The 22,200-nt window shown below is 43.6% G+C and overlaps 1 protein-coding gene across 3 annotated transcripts in view; it reads left to right on the top strand.

Moving 5' to 3' along the window:
• Positions 1–22,200, top strand: part of OGDHL (oxoglutarate dehydrogenase L) — a 110,359-nt gene that overhangs the window by 47,644 nt on the left and 40,515 nt on the right. For all 3 annotated transcript variants that reach the window (XM_005294012.3, XM_005294013.5, XM_024106956.3), the window contains exons 7-15: positions 7,231–7,377; positions 8,776–8,866; positions 9,391–9,570; positions 10,073–10,201; positions 10,575–10,754; positions 11,485–11,637; positions 13,222–13,324; positions 14,021–14,149; positions 18,811–18,961. In XM_005294012.3, the coding sequence (XP_005294069.1) occupies positions 7,231–7,377; positions 8,776–8,866; positions 9,391–9,570; positions 10,073–10,201; positions 10,575–10,754; positions 11,485–11,637; positions 13,222–13,324; positions 14,021–14,149; positions 18,811–18,961 (1,263 nt within the window). The remainder of the gene's footprint in view (positions 1–7,230; positions 7,378–8,775; positions 8,867–9,390; positions 9,571–10,072; positions 10,202–10,574; positions 10,755–11,484; positions 11,638–13,221; positions 13,325–14,020; positions 14,150–18,810; positions 18,962–22,200) is intronic.

The raw sequence follows: 22,200 nt of genomic DNA, 5'->3' as shown, positions 1-22,200 counted from the left end.
CCGCCTAGGAGACAGATCTGTTGCTGGCTGCTTCCGGGGCGCAGCGCGGTCCATGGTGCCAGGACAGGTGGGAAGCCTGCCTCTGCACCCCGGTTGCACCGCTGACCGGGAGCCACTGGAGGCAAGTCTGTGCCCCAATCCCCCACCCCAGCCCTGAGCCCCTCCAAACCTGGAACTCCTTCCTGCATCCCAAACCCCCCCTCCTCAGCCCCACCCGAGAGCCTGAACCTCCAACCCAGAGCCCTGACCCCCTCCTGCACCCTGCCCCAGCCCTGAGCCCCCCAAACTCAGAGCCCCTCCTGCACCCCAAACCCCCCAGACCCACCCCAGAGCCTGCACCCCCAGACCACAGCCCAGACCCCCTCCTGCACCCCAACCCCCTGTCCCAGAGCCCCCTCCCACACTCTGAACCCCTCATCCCCAGCCCCACCCCAGAGCCTGCACCCCCAGCCCAGAGCCCTGACCCCCTCCTGCAACCCAACTCTTTGCCCCAGCCCTGAGCCCATCCCATATCCCAAACCCCTCATCCTCAGCTCCACTGGGTCGTGGGCATCTACAATTTTCTTCAACTGGGTCCCCAGAAAAAAAGTTCGAAAACCACTAACTTAGCGCACTTCCCGGGCTTCAGAAAGCTGTACCAGGAGAGAACAGGATTTGGAAGCATAAAGGTAACTTAAAGGCATGTCTGTTTCGCCTCTTCTGAGCTATGCCAAATTCAACTCTACCATGGCACTCTGTCTGAATCCACAGACTTTTTTCATCTCCTGTCTGTTTAGTGACCTGAATTTTAAGCAAGTTGAAGGAGGTGTCTAGTTTCCAGTACACTGAAATCCCCATCTCAACAATCACTCCCCCCATTGGCACCCATGTTGACTGTGTCTGTGGCAAAGTCATAGAGTATGAAGGCCACCCTACCTTCTTGCGTGAGGAGCGAGGCTTGCTGCCCATTCTCTACATGGTTATCCACAGGACAGGACTTCATTTCTCAGTGCTGGCCATCTGGCGACTTTGACAAACACTGCAGTCAGCACAAGATTGTGACACTGATTTAGAGAGTAATTAATGGGAATATGTTTCTTTACTAGATTGTTCCTCCTTCCCCCCCCCCCCCCCCAAAAAAAGAGAGGGAGTGAGAGGCAGTCAAAAGCTATTACAAATGAAGTTTCAACAGAAGGTACTGAAGTTTTTGTCACTGTCTGTGGTGTTTGGCAATATTTTCAGTTGGGGAGACAGCAGTGCATCATTCTTGTCCAATTTTAAATGTTAATGAAACAGAAAGGAATTTTAGTCAGACACTTAATAGTCAGGTGAACATGGCATTTGAGTGACAGGTTGTTAAACAACTTGTCTGTGTGATGTTTCCTCATTTATCTTCCTGATGCAGAAATTTGCATTACTTCTGCCTGTGTAAGCTGTGGAGGGACCTGATTTTGGCCAACAGGAAGGAGCCAAACACTTTACCAAATTTGTTTTGTCTATGGAAAATACAGAAAGAAGTATTTAGATGAATTACTGTCCCAGCCAGCTGTGGACACAATTCCTACTGGAAAAGGTTGAAAGTGCTATATCTATTGCTGTGCAAAATCTGCTTCTTACTCTGAGTTTGCAGTCTTGTAGCTCGGGGCATTATCATGCTAAGAATCATATATATTTTTAAATGTTTATTCCTTCACGTGTTGCTAATATCACCTTAGATTTTAAAATTCAGTTTTAATAATCTAACGTCTTCTCATTTGTTTACCTGTAGATGTAGAAATGGCACCTAACTCAATTTTTTATTTTAGAAAATATGTCCATTGTATATCTCTGGAGACTCACACAAATGATAAACACAGGCAATGTTAGGCCCTGATTCTCCAGTCTGATTCATGTGGCCAGACTCTAATGGCTGCACACCAGCTGGCGGGATCAAGGCCTTTCTAGGCATGTCTGTCTCTCTCCCGCCCTGCTTCTCATGTACAAGTTCCCTTGGTGTTTAGTTTCACAGTCTGGCAGGGAGGATGTGTAAATCTAATGAAAGCTGCTACTTAAAAAAAAAAAATACAACAAATCACTGTGTGTGTGTGTGTGTGTGAAATACATTTTTTGTGAAAGTTCAACCTGAATTTTAGCTAATTCAGGGAAAATTTTAGGTTATTAAAGTTTGTTTTGCATAGATTTTATATATATAATTATTGACAGATATTTTTTTTTTCCTTTGGTGAAACTTCAACTTTAACAACCTTGGCCTGAATTAACTGCCATTGTCCCTTGAAGGGTGTGATGAGACTACCAAATTGATTGTTTGGGAAGTTTCTGACTTGGCTGGTTCAAATATCCTGTGGCACCGGAGGTTACATCTAAGATGTCAGGCCCTAGGCAACATGTTCTTTTCTCTTCTTCAGAATATAGACTGGTCAGAATCTGATCAAAATACTAATAAAGCCATAGAACACCCTTCTGGTGGCAGTAACCAAGTCGTATGTTTCTTCAGATGTTACAGGCAATTCTTCAGGTGAGGTGCACTGATATCTCCTTACTATCCACATACAAGCATACTGCCCTCTTGAACCGCCACAGAGGATTTGGTTTGCTATTTTAGAACCCAGATGTTACCAGGGGAAGGGGAAGAGAAAGCTTTTGTTCTTATTTGAGTGATTGCTCATGTCCATTCCACATTAGATGTGTGCACACCGTGTGTACTGTGGTTGGAAATTTTCCCTCAGTGGTATCCGTTGGGCTGTCTCTAGCTCCTTCTGGTGCCGCATGCTTATGCACCAGTTTAAGGGGCACTGTCAGCCCCGCACCCTCTCAGTTCCTTCTTACCAGCCATGACAATTGGTGGAACATGTCCTTGTGCTTTGGCAAGACATTATTCAGTGGTTTCTCTTTAGCATAGTTAATTAGTCATCTCACATGAGATGTCCATTTTCTTCCTTAAAGGATTAGAAAGACTTTACCTTCAAATTCACGAACCGATTCTGCCATGGGACCTAAATCTAGTCCTGTCAAGAGTCATGGGCCCTCCCTTTGAACTGCTAGCATTGTGCTCGCTGCTGTATCTCTCCTGGAAGGTTGCTTTCCTGGTGGCGTTACCTCAGCCAGAAGGGTCTCGGAAGTCAGGGCCATTACGTCAGAACGACCGTACACGGTATTCTTCAAGGACATGGTTCAACAGTGCTCTCACTTGGTATTTCTTTCAAAGGTAGTCTCGTAGTTCCATAGTAACCAGGCTATTTTCCTGCCAGTTTTCTTCCCAAAACCATGCAGGAATTCAGAGGAGCGGCATCTCCACTCATTGGATGTTAGACATGCCCTAGCCTTCTACACTGAGATGACCAAGCTGTTCCGTAAATCCAGTCAGCTCTTCATGGTAATAGCAGATAGGATGAAAGGCCTACCAGTTTCAGCCCAGACAATCTCATCCTGGATAACCTCCTGTATTCGTGCATGCTACAAGTAGGCAGGCGTCCCACCTCCTGCCATCTTGACTGCCTACTCGACGAGAACTCAGGCCTCATCAGAGTTTCTGGCACAGGTCCCGATCCAAGACATCTGCAGAGCAGCGATCTGGTTGTCAGTGCATTCCTTCTTCTCCCACTATGCCATCACCCAACAGGCTCGAGATGACACCGGGGAGAGCAGTATTGCAATTCTCATGTCCATGAACTGCAAGTCCCCCTCCTTGGGTACCACTTGTGAGTCACTTAATGTGGAATAGAAATGAGCAATCACTTGAAGAAGAAAAAAACGGTTACTAACCTTCCCGTAACTGTTGTTCTTCAAGATTTATTGCTCATATCCATTCCACAACTCACCTCCTGCCTCTCTCTCTGAGAAGGAACCGAGAGGGTGAAGGGCCAGCAGTGCCCCTTATACTTGCACATAAGCATGTGGCACCAGAGGATGCTAAAGCCAGCCCAACAGATACCACTGAGGGAAATTTCTGGTGACAGTGCACGCAGCACGCGCACACCTAACATGGAATGGACATGAGCAATGCATCTCTAAGAACAACAGTTACGGAAAGGTTCGTAACCTTTTTTTTCTATATTCCCATGTGTGGATGAAGGGAGACAGGAAGGATAGGAGGTTGTGAGGAGATCCTTTTAATGTTATCAATTTGTGACTGTTCTATCACATGCAAGGCTTTAATACATGGTGAACACAACTTATCAGCCTTGTCCACCTACTGCCTGCCTGCTAGTGAACATTTCCAACTTATGTTTGGTAAGGAAACTAGGATACCCAGCTATTTCTAAACATATATAACCAGAATCTCCTTGACCCTGACGCAAGATGTCCCAATTGCAAATTTTGAATTTCAAAATTCAATTGCATTTTGAAATGTTGAAAATGCTTCCAAAGTCCGTGGCAATGTGCTCTGGTAAATACACTTGCTAAGTGGAAGGGAAGGGGGAAGTTACCCTGTGCACTACTGGGTTAACATCAAGCCCCAAAAGGATGGAAAATCACAGATACAGCTGCCATTTTAATTCACCCCATTGTCTAGAGCAGGGGTCGGCAACCTATGGCACGCGAGCCGATTTTTAATGGCACACCAAGGTCCCGGCCGCCAGTCCCGCTCAGCCCGCAGCTGGCCTGGATGGACGGAACCCCGGGCTGAGCGGGGCCAGCGGCTGGAACCCCGGCTGTCAGGAGCCGGCGGACGGAACTCCAGACTGGCAGTGGGCTGAGCCGCTCAGCCCGCTGCCGCTCTGGGGTCCTGGCCGCCGGCCCCGCTCAGCCCGCCGCTGCTCTGGGGTTCTGGCTGCCGGCCCCTTGCCAGCCGGGGTCCTGGCCGCTGGGACCCCAGCTGGCAAGGGGCCAGCAGCCGGAACCTAAAAGTGAAAGTAAGGCGGCGCATGCACGCTCGGAACCAGCCGATGCTGGGGCGCTCCGCTGCAGGTGGAGGCACGGCGCATGGTGCGCTCCCAGCTGGAGTCCTGCTGGCTGCTGGAACTCTCCTGCAGGCTGGCGCTGGCGGCTCTGTGCACCGGACTAAGCAGCAGGCAGTCAGGCAAGTGAAAGGGGCCAGCGGGAGGCGCGGTGGAGGTGTCCGCGTCCTAGTCTGTCCTGCTGCCCTCTCTCGCCACTGTGGCTGGATACCAGGGCAGTGCAGGCATGTGTCATCCCTGCGGCATGCACAGCTGCGGCCCCTGGGGGGGAAGGGGAAGGGAGCAGCAGGCCAGGGGGTCTTCTGCCGCTGCCCCCCATTTGCCTGCAGATGCAGTGCCCCCACACAGCTGGCCCACAGCTCCCTTGACAGGAACAGGAACAGCATGGAGCAGGGACTGATCCACCATCCAGGTAACCCGGCTGCAACCGGGACTGTCCCAGGCCAGCCCCAAGCTCCCGCCTCCCCCTGCCCCCCGGACTTCCCCGCTAGACACACACCCCAACCCCCTGCCCTGAGCCCCTCATGCCACCCAACCCTGACTCCTGCACCCCCCATGCTCCCAGCCCTGACTCCTGCATCATCCACATCCCCACTCCCTGCCTTGAGCCCCCGTACACCCCAACCCCCTGCCCTAAGTGCTCCCCACCACACCCACACATCCCCACCCCATGAGCTCCTGCACCCGAGGGGGGTTGCATTATGACAGTACCTGTAAGAAATTTAAGTTACTTTCACCCCTGCTGGAACCCCAGACCAGCAGCGGACTGAGTGGAGCCGGCGGTGGGCTGAGCGGCTCATTCCGCTGCTGGTCTGGGGTTCCGGCTGCCGGCCCCGCTCAGCCCACTGCCAGCCTGGGGTACCGGCAGCCAGCCCAGGGCTCTGCTCCTGGCCTCGACCCAGTGCTCTTCAGTCACCCTCTGCTGTAGCCCACATTGGAAAACTCAGCAAGGAAAAGTGAGGGCAAGGATCACACTAAACTGATAAGATCTGCATTTTAATTTTATTTTAAATGAAGCTCCTTAAATATTTTAAAAACCTTATTTACTTTAAATACAACAATAGTTTATTTATATATTATAGATTTACAGAGAGAGACCTTCTAAAAACGTTAAAATGTATTACCGGCACGCGAAACCTCAAATTACAGTGAACTTGGCACACCACTTCTGAAAGGTTGCCTACCCCTGGTCTAGAGGGCTTATGCTCAAGGAGTCAGACCCTCTACTTTTTGTAAATCAATGTGGTTCCATTGATTTCAATGGTGCTATCAAATTAACATCAGTTCAGGATCTGTCCATTGTTCTTAACGTTCTACACTGCCTTAGATCTAAACTGTTGGGTGAGCTTAGGAGAGTTTTCTGGCAACATTCCATTTCACTGCTGTTATGGCTTTTAAGTTTTAGATCAGAAGGGAGGTAATCTTCAGCATTATACTTGGAGCTGAGTATTAATGGGCATTGTGACATTATTAGGCCTTGCATTACACTGATGATGTAACCACTAATGTTATTTCATGGAGATTTATTTTTCTTTGTGTTCAATATCTTTAGGCTTTATAAATGATCCTTTCAGCGTTTGTTAAAAGCCACTTTAACTGTGTGCAGTGCCTCTGGCCCTAACCCATTAAAAGATGGAACAACGTAGAACTGTCAGTAAAGGACAGATTTTTATGTCTGTAGTTACTGATTCCTGAGGCATAGATTCCATTGTAGCAGTTCCTGGCAAATTACCAACTGTTACATCACTTAGTCTCAGGAGTTGTGCCACTGAATAGGGTTTCCAAGATTTCCTTTGGAATTACATGTTTTCTGCTGCAAGTTTTTATGCTGCCATTTCCCTTAACTGTTTACTCATTGTTACTTCCAGAAGATATGGGACTCTCTTTTGTCTCCTCTTGGATCTGCAGGGTGGTTTACCCTTCTGACGTTCTGCCTGCTTGTGAGGCTTTCCCCATTGTAGTCAGTGGGAACTTCATGCATGTAGGGAGAGCAGACTAGAAAAGTCAAAATCTGACCTGAGATTTTTGCCGTAATTTCTATGGTTTGATTTTGTTCATCATAATATTTTCCAAGTATCAGGATCAATTCACAAAGTGCTGGTGAGAACTTTTAAAGGTGGGGAGGGGGAGGGGGGAGAGAGAGAGAGATCCTTCCTCTTTTATAGACTTATTTTCCTCCAATAAAATTAGTGCTCTGAGAAATATGAGTATGTATTGAGAAGTCTCCTCTAAAATTACAGTGGGCATCTTATGTTACTTCTCCAAATGCCCTTCAGTTGATTGTGTAAAAAAAAAAAATCACCATCTGATGCATTTCCTTAACTTATTGCTTTTCTCTCCCTATTTTGGCAAGATTTGAAGACTTCCTTGCCCGCAAGTGGTCCTCAGAGAAGCGCTTTGGTTTAGAAGGGTGTGAAGTAATGATTCCTGCTCTTAAAACCATCATTGACAAATCCAGTGAAATGGGGGTTGAATATGTAATAATGGGGATGCCTCACAGGTAACTGTTCATTTAAAATAAAAAAGGCAAATAATAATGGACTCATTTGCACAGTGTGGTATATGCTGCTTTAGGTTTCTGGCCACTTTTAGAGACTGGGAATGTGATGTTATTAGGGAGGTTGGTAAAACAGGTTAGTTATCCCAGCTAAAAGATATATTGAGTATCAATATCACAGAATCCTAAGGGAGCTATCTCTCAGTGACGGGCTAAAGCTTTCATCATGGGAGACTAGTCAAGTATCTGCTTTGAAATAGGAAGTGAGTCTGGCAGGCATTCTACTTCATTCCCCACTGTGGAGAGCTTGGAATTGAGATGTGGGAAATTGGTACATCCTATCTATACTCTGGAAGGCAGTGCCAGGAATGGGGACACTATTGACGAATAAGATCTTAAACAGGCAGGGGCAGAGTCATTTAAAAAGGGGAAATAAACATCCTTTTATTTAAAAAGTGAGATGCACATTTGCTTCTGGGATTTCTTTGGTTCCCAGGTTTCAATCTGCTACAGGTGGCAATAGAATCAACTTTGAAAACACTTTAGTATTTGGAACATAGATGCTGAGCCACTGATTCTTGTTGAAAGGGTCGTCAGTTTTCTCAGGTGGGAGAAAGGGTCCTTATAATTCAGGGAACCTTAAAAGAAGGGGTAGGAAAAATTAGCAAACAATATATTATATTTATCATAGTAGGAGAAAGGGTTCATAACTATTCCATGCTATTTTCTCATAACCTTGTACTAGGAGCTACTTTTCATACTCACAGAATGTTATATTAATTTCATAAAATTGTGGGGATTTTTAAGCTAAGAATCAAGAAATGTAAAATGAAGGAGCTATACTGTGGTAGCAATAAGCCACTCTAGGGGGCGTTAGTTGGCTACTGGTGCTTTTTTTGGCCTTCTGCCTTGCAACATGACTGAAGCAAGCAACAATAGCCAATTAATACACAGCCCACTGTAGCTTATTGCTATAACCATTCATTAAAATATATTTTCAAAGGGTCATATCCTGCCTGCACTTGGGTGTGCGTGAGAGTAGCTCTGCATATGTATCTGAAGGCAAAATATGGTACCTCCCTCCCCCCAAACAGCCAAAACAAGTAAAACTCCCCCAGTCTCTCATCTGTGATAATTGTCAAGTAATTGGTCTAGATAATAGCACTCTACTGATGGCATGTTAGGGTTGTGATAGAAACCCACAAAAGAAAAATCTCTAGCTTGCGATTAAATACCTAGGTACTATGGAGGGCCAATGGAGATGCAGTAGGGACACACTGGTGTGTGGAGTGGTTGGAGGATTAAGGGACAGTATTTTAGATGTTTAAAATACTTTTTTTTTTTTTAATTTCCAAAATTGTATGGTAAGATTTCATCAAAGAACCTTCTATTGTTGTTTAGAGGTAGGTTGAATGTACTGGCCAATGTCATCCGAAAGGAGTTGGAGCAGATCTTCTGTCAGTTTGATCCAAAACTTGAAGCAGCTGATGAGGTAACATGCAACTTTATTACTGATAGAGAATAAGTACTGAATTGTTCTGGATGTTCTTGTCCATGTAAATACACAGTACTAGGAACTATTAAAATGCATAATTTTGTTTTGTAAAGTGATCAGAATCAATGGGGTTCATTGGTAACTTTATTCTTTACAAAACACTATAGCACATCTGTCAAATGCAGAAAGATTCCTAGTCATTAACTCTAAACAGTGAATTCGAGTCACAGGGTATCTCTCTAACACAGTTTGTTTTAGCTCCAACCATCTTCCTCTATTTTGCAGAGACAAGCATGTTGTCAGTGCTTAGTTAATATTAAGTGTTGTGTTCTGACCCTGAGGTATTAAAACAGAAACAAATGTTTAAAATTTGAAATTATTTTCAATAAAAATAACATGCAGCATGACACGTAACAGCTAGCCAGATTCATTTTTCAGTATGAAGTGGAGATTTTAAATGTTGAATTAGAAGTAGTTTATATGGCTGGTGTACATGAACCTTGACTGTCTCTGTATGTTAGGGGTCTGGGGATGTAAAATATCATTTGGGAATGTACCATGAGAGGATCAACCGAGCAACAAATAAGAACATCACTCTGTCGCTTGTGGCTAACCCATCTCATTTGGAAGCAGTAAACCCTGTTGTTCAGGGGAAGACCAAAGCTGAGCAGTTTTACAGAGGGGATACAGAGGGGAAAAAGGTAAAATTACAAGCATGCTAGGATAACTTTTGCTGGTGTGTTTATGTTTTTCTAATAGCCCAATTTACAAAAGTTTTGAGCTGCAGAAGTGGGAGGTACTTCAAGACACTGAAACTTTTCTTTGTGTAATTGGATATGATGGCCTTTGAACTAAACTAATAATTTTAAATTAGCACAGGGTAAAACTTCCTAATTCTCTGACTGATTACCAGGTTGATTAACTTAGTTCCTGAACTTGGAAACCTCAGATAGGTTGTAACTTTCACTCAATTGGGAATCAAACAAAGCAGTCTGAATGCAGACAAGCATGCATGTTATGATTTCTTACATGTTTTTTTTAATTTGAATTGTGGTCCTTCCTAGGAAACCCAGTCATAGACCAGTGCTTATGGTGCTGTGCTGGGCATTGTAATAATACATAACAAAAAGTTCATGCCCTGAGGAACTGACAATTACACTTCTTGTTACCTAATGCTTTTTTTTCATTCCTCCCTTATCTTAGGTCATGTCCATACTACTACATGGAGATGCTGCCTTTGCTGGACAGGGAGTGGTTTATGAAACCTTTCATCTCAGTGACCTCCCATCATACACCACAAATGGCACTATTCATGTTGTGGTCAATAACCAGGTGAAAAACAGAATTTCTTAAGCAATTTGGGTCTAATGATTTCCCATATATTCCTTTGTTTTATTCTTGTCATGATAGATTGTATATACCAGCCCTCTTTTCATTGACTAGAATGATTATAGCCTGAAAATGGTCAGCACATCTGGCTGTGCTCAGCGTAGGGGACACGGATTTTGTGGAACCCCAATGAGCATGTAAAAATGATGCATTGTGTTAGATGAATTAAAGAAGAAATTACCTTCCAAAGTGAAAAGCCTATAATTACTGTCATGTAAATAACTATGTATTAAACTAAGACTTCAGGCATTCAAAACAAAAGCAAAAAAAAAACACCCTTTCTCCCACATATTAACAGAAGCTTGTTTTTTCTTAGATTGGTTTCACCACAGATCCCCGAATGGCCCGCTCATCTCCATACCCTACAGATGTTGCCCGTGTGGTCAACGCACCCATATTCCATGTGAATGCTGATGACCCTGAAGCAGTGATGTATGTGTGCAATGTAGCTGTAGAATGGAGAAACACATTCAATAAAGATGTGGTTGTAGATTTAGTAAGTACTGGGTTAATCTTAACTCTTCATTTTGCATATTTTATGCTAGTCTTTTAAAATAAGTCAGTAATGTCAAATATGTTACTAAGTATTTATAAACATTGCTGCACTCATTGCATTTATTGGCTTGAATGCGACACTTAAGCAGTTTTCCCTACCTTATATTACTACTTGTATTATAGTACTGCCTAGAGCAGGGGTTCTCAACCTTTTTCTTTCTGAACCCCACCCCCAACAACATGCTATAAAAACTCCATGGCCTACATGTGCCACAACAACTGTTTTTCTTCTTTTAAAAGCCAGGCCCAACATTAGGGGGTAGCAAGCAGGGCAATTGCCTGGGGTCCCATGCCACAAGGGCCCCCGCGAAGCTCAGTTGCTCAGGCTTCAGTCCCAGGCAGCGCAGCTCAGGGCTTCAGGCGGTGAGGCTCTGTGGCTTCATCCTGCTTGGTGGACCGCCTGAAACCTGTTTGTGGCTCCCAGGGTCTGTGGACCCTCAGTTGAGAAACGCTGGCCTAGAGGACCCAACCAGAACCAAAGCCCTATTGTGCTAGATGCTGTACCCAAAATAAGAGGGAGCCCTTACCCCAAAGAGATTTATGTTGATTTTAATGTCTCTTTGAGCAACAACTTTAATGCCTTAAGCCTATAAATCTCTAGAAAGCAGGAAATGTTAAGGGATTAGTTTCATGTCTCTCATTATTGACAGATATGAATCTTCCCGGTGTAGGTTTGTTACCGAAGGAGAGGCCACAATGAAATGGATGAACCCATGTTCACCCAGCCCCTGATGTATAAGCAGATTCACAAGCAGGTGCCAGTGCTGAAGAAGTATGCTGACAAACTGATTGCAGATGGGACTGTAACACTACAGGAGTTTGAGGTACAGTATGTCAGCAGAACTAGAAGGCTGTTTGTGATGCTGTTTGCAGAAGGAAGTGACTGCATGCTGTTTCCTTAACTACTTTTTGCTTCACTACTTTGTTGCCTTCATTCTATGCCTTTTTCTGACTGTCTTGTTTTGTTTTACATAAAATAGAAAATAGTACTACTGGAGAAATGTGTGGCAGGAGATGAGCTTAATTTTTATTGCTTACCTGACATAAGGCTTAAAGATGGAGAAAAATTGATTATTGTTTCTAACTGGTGAAGCTGAGACACTTGTGTTGATATGCTATGTCAACCTAGGAGGACTGGAACCTAGGAGGACTGGAAATGCTGTGTAGTAATTAAAATAATACATGGTACCCAGAAAAACAGGTTCTCCTCAATTCTTAGACTGATACAGTGATAAGGTAGGGCTGTTAAGACTGTTTAATATTAGCTGTGTCAGTGCTTCAGCAGCCTTTGAAAATTGCAGATTAGTATGATTTAAAGAGCTTAAGTGGAGGGGAGATACAGGGAATCAGAATTCACCTCCCTGCCTTGGATCTGTGGGAACACCAATTCAGAGGTGTCTGAATATTCGTGATTATATCGACAGCATCTCTAATCATGGGAGCTTCTTGTTGGAGCATCTTATGTAATTGGCAATTGTAGGCAATATGCTAATGTTTACTTAGAATAGGATAACAAACTCATTAGTTTTGTGCCTCAATTGTATTGAATCTGTTGCACTCAGAGTTCAAAGAGATAAGTCTGAACTACCATATAAAAATTAAATCTGCATTTTTTACTATATAGTTATTCCTATTAAACTGGCTAACTCTTTATATTGTACTTTTATGCTTGTGGAAGTGGACATAGTAGTAGCAGCACTGTAAAGCAAGGCATTGCATGGGGAGACTGTGTTCCAACTTTTTAGGAACGTAGAATTCTAGATTGAACCAAAGATCACTGAGTCTGGTATCCTGCCTTAGGCAAAAACTGTGCCTAATAGTTAATGAGATGGCCCAGATCCACAAAGGCGTGTAGGCTCTTAACTTTCACTGAAATTAATGGAGGTTAGGAGTCTAAATACCTTTGTGGCTCTGAGCCAGTCTTCCCACAGTACACAAATAATGCATCTAGACAGTTATACAGCTAAGCTACATAGGTGCATGGGGAATTCCTTCCTGATCCCTGTAGTGACACTAGAAGCCAGTTGGATAACCTTAATCTTCATACATATGACAAATTACGTGTGCTGTTCTGATGCTGACCTGGAATACCACCTGCTCTTCTAGTGTTGGATCTTTCATCAGCAGAATCTGCCCAAAGAACCAAATAGCAGGGTGGTTTTGTTTTAAGAAATGGACAAATATGTTTTAAGAGTTTTTGAGCTGAGTGAAACTCCCGTAACTCTACTGAAATCAGTGGAGTTACTCTGGATTTACACTGGCATAACTGAGATTAAAAACTGGAATTTTGTGTGCCGTAATGTGGATGTTTCATCACTTTTTGGAATGGTATGCACTTTCTGTAAGCAGTGTGTCATTTTTTTTTTTTTTTTAATCTCTAACTTTTTATATGGAAACTCGTTCTATAGGAAGAAATTGCAAAGTATGATAAAATCTGTGAAGAAGCTTATACTAGGTCTAAGGATAAGAAAATTCTACACATTAAACACTGGCTTGATTCACCTTGGCCTGGTAAGTGTTCTTCAAATACCCTAATGCCAGTGAGACTGGTGCCTTTTGTGCTTTCCTTTTGAACCAAAATCCTGCCACCTTTATTGAGCCCTTTGTCAGGCACCAAATCCTTTTGAAGTGAAAGATTTGGTTTGCATATGCTACCGGAATGAAAGGATGCCAAAACAGTTTGGCAGAGGTGCAGTTGTCAGTACATCTTTAGAAATGGATGTGGCAAAAGCAACACTTTATCACTTGGAAAAGAGTTTTTTTCAGTCTACTATTAATAGAGAAGTCATTTATCTGTAATGTTACCTGCCTTTATTCCTTCAGAGGGAAATTCCACCTCTGTGGACCTCTATTTTCAGGCCTTAAGCAGGTCTGAAATGATGCATGTGCCTTGTGCTGGCTAGCTCTCTGCACATGGTTGAATTTCACTCTCAATCAGTTAAAGTAAAACAGCAAACGAAAGAGCCATATTGTGTGTGTGTGTGTGTGAGAGATCAATAATTGTTCTGTATAGGGGCCTGGAAATAATCCGTTCCCTAATTTAAAAGGTGTGGAAATGGCTGTTGAAAACATTAGGATATTTTAAGAGTGTTTCTTTTAACAGTAAAATTCTTATGTTTTTATTTTTATTACAGATAATGTAGTGGTTCTCTTAATAATTAGAAGCCTCTATTCATCCAGAATGCCTTATAACATTTCTCCTTCCAGGGTTCTTTAATTTGAATGGAGAACCAAAGAGCATGACTTGTCCTCCAACAGGCATCCCAGAAGACATGCTGAACCACATTGGCAATGGAGCTAGCTCTGTGCCCCTCGAGGGTTTCAAAATACATGGAGGTCAGCTGGATTCTCTGCTATTTCTGAAATGTCAGACATTGCTTTCTTTGTCCTTGCTTTGTTTGTTTCTGCACGTGAGTCACAGGGTAGTCGCTCTTCTGAGGTACATTGGTAAAGGGGAGGAAGGAGCTGGTGATCTGCCTTCACAATTCACATATGCCACCTTACTGACAGGTGGGAAGGTGGCAGTGAACATCCTACCGAACTATTCTCCATCAAGAATTTAATATTCCTTTGTTATCATAGCACCTCTTTCCTAACCTCATTTAAAGTAAATTCCTTTTCTCTGTGGTCTTACAATGTGGAGGGAAGTGAAAACATCTTTATAACATGCAGCTGGCTAAATCTTTCTTAGCGAAGAGGGTAAGACTGTAACTACCCAGACTAATCAAGGCATCTGTTCTTTTCCGGATGTGCAATGCATGTATGTCTTCACTTGTGCAGATGGACATGTGCTTGTATTCTTTAATGCATAGTATGAAAAGATGTCTGTACTACAAGTACAAATCTAACTTGCTTCCTGAAATGGAAATTTTAAATCTGAGCATGTTTTTAAAATACTAAAGGCACAGTTATGATTGTGGAGACCACTCCTTATGATGCTTTCCTTGTAGGTAAATAATTTCCTCTTCCTACGAGGATGCAGCTTCATCCAGTCAGACAATACTGCTTGTTTCAAGGAATAATTTTCTAGTACAACCACATGGCATATCATTGTACTGTGCTTAGTGTGAGGAAGGTTGGTCAAACTTTCTTTCAGCTTGTGGGCAGACATGACACATGTAGTCCAGTGACTACATTAAGTCCTGCTACTGAGAGTCAAGTGCTTTCTGAAAAAAAAAATCTTAACCCTTAGCATCAAGGGGCTTAATTCTGAACTAGTAACTCTAATGATTAAAAGTTAAACATATGACTAGCTCAATGGGTAGTGGTCTGCACTAACATGCCACGGTCTGAGCATAATTTCTTTCTCCCTGGGCTGGTGGAATCTGGAGGCAGTATGCTCAGCCTGTGGGGAAGAATGGAATCACCTGACACAGTAACCCCCAATCACCTTGTCCATATCAGGTGAAGGAAGTTCACCTGGGTGTGAGGGCTGTTCTTCAGCATAGGATCCTCTCTAGAGAATCTCATTCCCCTCTATAACCACTCTTCAAAAAAATGAAATGTCAATATACATCTGGAAATCTCTCAATGTCAGCAGCTGCAATAGGACCTTCTCTGTGTACTCATAGACTTTAAGGTCAGAAGGGACCATTATGATCATCTGGTCTGACCCCCTGCATGATGCAGGCCACAAAGCCGTCCCTACCCTTTCCCTTGACTCTGCTGTTGAAGTCCCCAAATCATGTGGCTTAGAGACTTCAATTGGAGAGAATCCTCCAGCTAGCGATCCCTGCCCCATGCTGCAGAGGAAGGCGAAAAACCTCCAGGGCCTCTGCCAATCTACCCTGGAGGAAAATTCCTTCCCGACCCCAAATATGGCGATCAGTAAAACCCCGAGCATGTAGGCAAGAGTCTCCAGCCTGACCCTCGTTAGCCATTATACTGTTTACTTGACATGGCACGGTATTCCTTTGACTAAAATCATGTTTTTCCATTAAACCATTCCCTCCATAAACTTATCTAGCTTAATATTAAAACCAGACAGGTCCTTCGCCCCCACCGTTTCCCTCGGAAGGCTGTTCCAATATTTCACCCCCCTGACGGTGAGAAACCTTCGTCTAATTTCAAGCCTAAACTTCCCCACGGCCAGTTTATATCCATTCGTTCTCGTGTCCACATTAGTACTGAGCTGGAATAATTCCTCTCCCTCCCTGGTATTTATCCCTCTGATATATTTAAAGAGAGCAATCATATCCCCCCTCAGCCTTCGTTTTGTCAGACTAAACAACCCGAGCTCCTCTAGTCTCCTTTCATACGACAGGTTTTCCATTCCTCTGATCATCCTAGTCGCCCTTCTCTGCACCCGTTCCAGTTTGAGTTCATCCTTTTTAAACATGGGAGACCAGAACTGCACACAGTACTCCAGATGAGGTCTCACCAGCGCCTTATACAACGGAAGCAGCACCTCCTTATCCCTACTAGATATACCCCGCCTAATGCATCCCAAGACCGCATTGGCTTTTTTCACCGCCACGTCACATTGTCTACTCATAGTCATTCTGCGGTCTACAAGGACCCCGAGGTCTTTCTCCTCCTCGGTTACTTCCAACTGATGCGTCCCCAGCTTGTAACTAAAATTGTTGTTGGTCATCCCTAAATGCATCACCTTACACTTTTCACTATTAAATTTCATCCTATTTCTGATACTCCAATTCACAAGGTCATTCAAGTCTTCCTGCAGAATATCCCTATCCTCCTCCAAATTGGCAATACCTCCCAGCTTCGTGTCATCCGTTTTCCTTCAGGAATATTAAATGTAACAAGCAGTGGTAAGGGGATCCCTAATTATGTTAGCATGTTTATTGAAGCAATTACTGTATTAACTTTAAAAATCTGGTGTGCATTTGTGCAAGAGGCACTGGATTGCTGTGACACTTTTATTAGTTTTAAATTAATATTACTGGAAGAATAATTTTAGGTGTGGATTTTACACCTTCTAATTAAACATAGCTTTCTATTTCTCTGTGGTGTGGCATTCCTCTAAGACTATCTGTATACTATGAGTGTGATTTCCCCTGCTCATATACCCACAGCTTTTAGTCTGGATGTAGCCTTAGGCAGTAGTGCTCAAACTGTGGTCCACAGAACTCTTTCAGGTGCTTCAAAAGGCCAACAGAATAGATGGAGAAGGAAAGGGGTTGGGGAGTTGGAATGGGAGGTGCTCCATGAAGATGTCTGGGTGCTTTTTGTCCAGAGCAAAAGCCACTGCTCAGATTGTCTGGCAGTGGCTGTAGCTGGAGTAAGTGGCAAATCTGTGGTTCTGCCTTGCACAGATTGATAGAACTTTACTGTGCAAATCTCTGACTGGGGATCCAAGTTGAGGAATGAACCTCCCCAGGTGCCCCATTGTAGTGCATTAATCGTAAACCACCAGATGAGCTGTTTAAAATTTTGAAGTAATTTTTGGTGACTGAACCTTGAGTTTATTGGTTGGGAGTGTTTTATGTGATTAAAATTCCTTAGACGGCGTTACGGCAATGCTTTCAATTAAACATCTTCAGTGTTTGTGTTCAAATGGCATTTAATTAACATAAATAATTTGTCTAAGTCTAACTACGATTATCAATCAGGAGAGAGATTCCAATTGTACACAGTGTAGCAGTCAGTCCTCAAATACATTTGCTACAATCCTTTGCTATGTTTAACATACAGATTTCTTGTAAAATCCACATCAGTACAATTTGGGTCACTTGGTGAGAAGGCATGTTTTGTTTATTTGTATAGCATCAATATTGTGCTTTACAGAAAGGTCTGAAGACAAGAATCCTCTGCAAAGAGATGACCGTATAAAAAACCAGTCAGTGTACTAATTAGAGACATGGGTTGGAAAGGTGAAGGAAGTAGTTAGTTAGGTGACCTGGGCAGGGACACGGGTCAGATGAAGAGAGACTAGAGTAGACTGGAAGTGGAAGCAGAAGCTAAATGTACAGAACTTAAAAGATGAGGATGAGTGTTGGGAATCTAGTGAAGGAATGTGAAGTGGGGCTGGAAAAGGTTGGGTAAATGGAAAGTGTAGATGAATGTTTTGGACAGATTCAAAGCAGGCTAAAGAGGAAAGAATCAAGGGGCTGGAGTTGAGAAGGTTGTGGTGATTGAAATGAGATGTATCAAGAGCAAGGGTTTTTGTGCTAGGAAAGGGAAGAAGCAGAGAGAAGGATTTTGGAGGTGTTGCAAAGGGGGCAAATGACAGGATTTAGTAACAGTATCAATATGGAGGCAGAAATAGAGAACAGAGTAAAATATGACACCTAGTTTGCGAGGCTTGTATTCTCACAATTTGATTTACACTGACATAAGGAGTTTTCAGTTTCGTTCTCTGTGAAAGTCAGTGAGGGTGCACCTTGTGCTTTTTTTTTATTTAAAATTTCCGTGCAATTGTAAAGAATGAAGAAATTACAAGATCTTTCCTGTGGAAAACAGCTGGTGCATAAACCATATGCTAACTGAAAATCCATATCCATTTCAAATTAAACAAAAGTCCATATTGAGACAAGTCTACTAGTGTAAAATACAAAAACCGAACCAACCCCAGTCTCTTAATTTCAATCTTCTACAAAATAGAACCAAATCTATTTAAAAAATCCTTTTGTATTGCTGCACAATAATCTTCCTGGCAAACTCCGTATCTCACCTTATTTCCATCTCACTAAACCATGGTATAAATAACTGTGTAGTTTTATATTATCAAGTGTTGGTTCTGTCAGATATTGTCTAGGAAGCTAGTTATTTCTAGCCCCCTCATCTTGATCTGTATTTTAAGCATGGTTGTGTGTTCTTAGATATACTAGGATCTGTGTGTTTTGTTTTTTTTAACTTGTGCTGCTGCTGGTTTTGATTTGCCAAGTACAGTGGGTGAGCATCTAGCTGGGAGTAACCATTCAAACTTGACACATTTCCCTGGCTCAGCCTCTGCATTCTGAGAGATGTGGATATAATATGCATGTGGAACATTTGTGACCTAGCCTCATTAATTCCCAACTGTTACCCCCATATAGGGCTTTCTCGGATCTTGAAAGGCCGATTGGAAATGACCAAGAACAGAGTAGTTGACTGGGCCTTGGGAGAATACATGGCTTTTGGATCTTTGCTGAAAGAAGGGATACATGTCCGACTGAGTGGGCAGGATGTTGAAAGGGGCACTTTTAGGTGAGTACCAAGTTGGCTGCTGCCAAATACTAGTGGATGAAAAACTGCCTGGAAATACAATTTGGGGTTCTCCTATGGATTATGATACTCTGGAAGGAATTATAGGCTTACAGTAAATGATTACCTATATGTTTTGTATGCTGTGTGTATCAATCAATCAGGTGTCTGTATGTTTTTTATTTATATACTTAAAGATAACTTCCATAGGATGGAAGGATATAAAATTAGCAGCAAATGAATACTTGTTTTTATTAATATTTAATAATAGTAATTATTGTTTAATATTAATATTGCAGCAGTGTCCAGAGGACTTGTTTAGATCTGGGGCTACGTTGTGCTAGGTGCTTTAAACTTGTATGAGGGGACAGTCCTTTCCCTGAAGAGCTTAAATTAAAGATGAGTTACATACCAAGGGGGAGGGGAGGGGAATGGGTACAACCCAGTGTATACAACTTTTATATACATTTGTATTTTTTCTAACTAAAGGTATGTCCGCTATCCTCACATGCCCCCACCCCCAAATTAACCATCAGTAACCGGCTAATTTCTTATAGCTGTTACAGCAGAGTTAAGTAGTAAAGTGGGGTTTGACTGTGGAGAAGATGGTGGCTGTGGTGGTGGAGGGTGTCTGCATTTAGGACATTGTGGAAGAAGGCATTGATAATTATGGGGAAAACTGACAGAGGAGGCTGTGCAATAAGAAACAAATGGAAAAGCAGGGAGGGGCAAAGTTACAAATGGCTTTTTGCCTGAGGACAAGTAACTTGAGCATGGCATAGTTAGAGCAGTGTGTGAGGAAAGTGATTTTTAGCAGCTAAATTTTGAATGGATTGGAAAGGGCAGCTAGGGAGACTGGAAAGAGAGTGGTTTCAGTAATTAAGACGAGAAGTAAGGAGGGTTTGCGTTTTGTGAATCAGGTTAGAAAGAATAGGATGCATCTTTGAAATGTTATGAAGGAAGATTTGGACACAGCCTGGATGGTGTAGGGTTAGAGGGCTGAGTGGAGTTTAAATTGATGACAAGACATCTAGGTGGGAATGTTGGAGAGCCAGGCTGAGATTTGAACAGATGATGCCCTCCATTCCTTCAAAAGATTCAAGGATGGTTCTGAGTTCTTTGGGTCTGTGATGGAATGGAGAAACTGCCCATCAGCATGGCAGGGGTTAAAGAGAGCCTTTGGGCCCAGCTATCCCTGCACCATTATACCTGTAGCCAATGGCAGGCCTGGAGGGGAGAGAATAAGAGAGAACCTGTCTCAGTTTGAATCTGACTGGTGAAGAGGCATGAACTAGCTGCCTCCCTAGTTGAGAGGGAGGGTCACTAGCCTACCAGCCAAAGCTGCCACCAGGGAGTAAGCACTGTCTTCCCAGCCAAGGGAGACTGTGGAGGAGCCTCCAGCAACTGAGGTAGGTGGGTGATTGAAGTACAGAGACATTGTGGAGTTTGGTCTCACCAAACTTATGGCTGCCTCACCCAAAGGAGCCTGGGACCACAGCAGGGCATTGCCTAGGGTGACCAGACGCAAGTGTGAAAAATCGGAACAGGGTTGTGGAGGGTAATAGGAGCCCATATAAGAAAAAGACCCAAAAATCGGGACTGTCCCTATAAAATCGGGACATCTGGTCACCCCAGCATTGCCCCAGGTCCGTGAGGGGGCGCTACTGGAGGCAAGTCACTCCAGTGACTTGGACTATAAGGGCCACACCCCAAACTGAAGGGACAGTGGTAAGAAGTAGCCCAGGGCAGTGGATTTAGACTCTCCGCTGAGAGGTCCCTCTGTTCAGGGATTGACTCAGATGGGACCCGGTGGAGAGGAAGGGCCTGGGTCTCCCTACCCTCCACATAAAAGATGTTGGCACCTCGCCCAGAGGTCAGGTGCACCAACAATTAGGCTGCTTGGCCCTCCAAGCACCCTGTTACAGGGCCTCTGTGTCCCAATCACAAGGAGAAAATGATCACCCCAGCAGCAGACTTTTAGACCGTGCTCCTATATCTAACGTTACCATCAGCATAGAGGACTTCAGAGACACTGAGGGTGAGACAGATATCCATCATGAACAACGCTTTGCTGTCTTTTCTGCTCCCCCACAGTCTAGGGCTTCCCCCTGGCCGCAGGTTTGATGCCATCATTGAGAACCTGATAGAACTACCAGATAATTTTTTGCATTCTTACACCTTTTCCACCACCTCTGGACAGCTGCCTTTTTTATGTTCAGAAAGACCTTTTTAGTTTGGGCTAGGATTACCTCAGACCGCTGGGTCCTGGAGATCATAAGCAAGAGGTATCCTATTCAGTTCCAGTTCTTTCCCACCTCACCCTAGTTTCTGCACCTCTTTTTGCGTACCCTTCTTCTGACTGTTAAAACAAGTGGACCCCTTCTACAAATCGGAGCAATGGAACCTTGGAGTTCAGGAGCAGAGATTTTTATTCCTATTTTTTTTTCTTATTCAAAAAGAGAGATGGGATTTGCAGCCCATCCGGGACCTTTGACATCTCAAAATCTTCATTTGACATTTCAACTTCAGGATGGTGACTTTCGCCTCCGTAATCCCCTTATTGGATCTTCAGGGCAGGTTTGCTGCTCTCATTATGCAAGATGCCTATTTCCATATATCAATCCATCTGGCCCATAGCAAAAACCTCAGATTCCTGGTAGGCACATCTCGCTACCAGAACAGGTCCTGCTCTTTGGTCTTTTCCACAGCATCAAGAGTATTCAGCAATTCTGGCAGCTCATCTAAAGAGACAAGAGATCCAAGTCTACCATTAAGTCAAGAGAGAGAAATCCACTCAGACTCGGAGCGTAGCTCATAGGAGTGGTGTTAAATTCCAGGACAATAAGGCCTACTTCTCACAGCAGAGATTTCATATCATAGTAGCTCTCATCAACCAGCTCCAAGCCCACCGAAGAACATCAGTGAAACATGGCTCATATTTCTGTGACCTCATGCACTTGTTACACAGCATGCCAGACTTCACCTATGCTCTATGCAAGAGTCGTTGAAATCTGTATCTACCTAAGAAACACCACATGCATGTGGTGGTCAGGGTCCCCCAAGAAATCCTTTCCTCATTTAAACTGGTGGAAGGATCTCCTCAGATGCACAATACTGTATTCTTCTAAGCACTTCTACCTGCCAAGACTCTGGTGACAGATGTTTCCACGCAGGGATGGGGGCAGTTTACCTATATCAGCTTCAAATTCAGGCTTGTGGTCCTCTCAGGAAATTCTCCTTCA

The sequence above is a fragment of the Chrysemys picta genome, chromosome 7 (genome assembly GCF_011386835.1).
Source record: "Chrysemys picta bellii isolate R12L10 chromosome 7, ASM1138683v2, whole genome shotgun sequence".
Classification (NCBI taxonomy): domain Eukaryota; kingdom Metazoa; phylum Chordata; order Testudines; family Emydidae; genus Chrysemys; species Chrysemys picta.
Note: the sequence above shows the minus strand (reverse complement) of the source record. Positions and strands in the feature narration are given on the sequence as shown.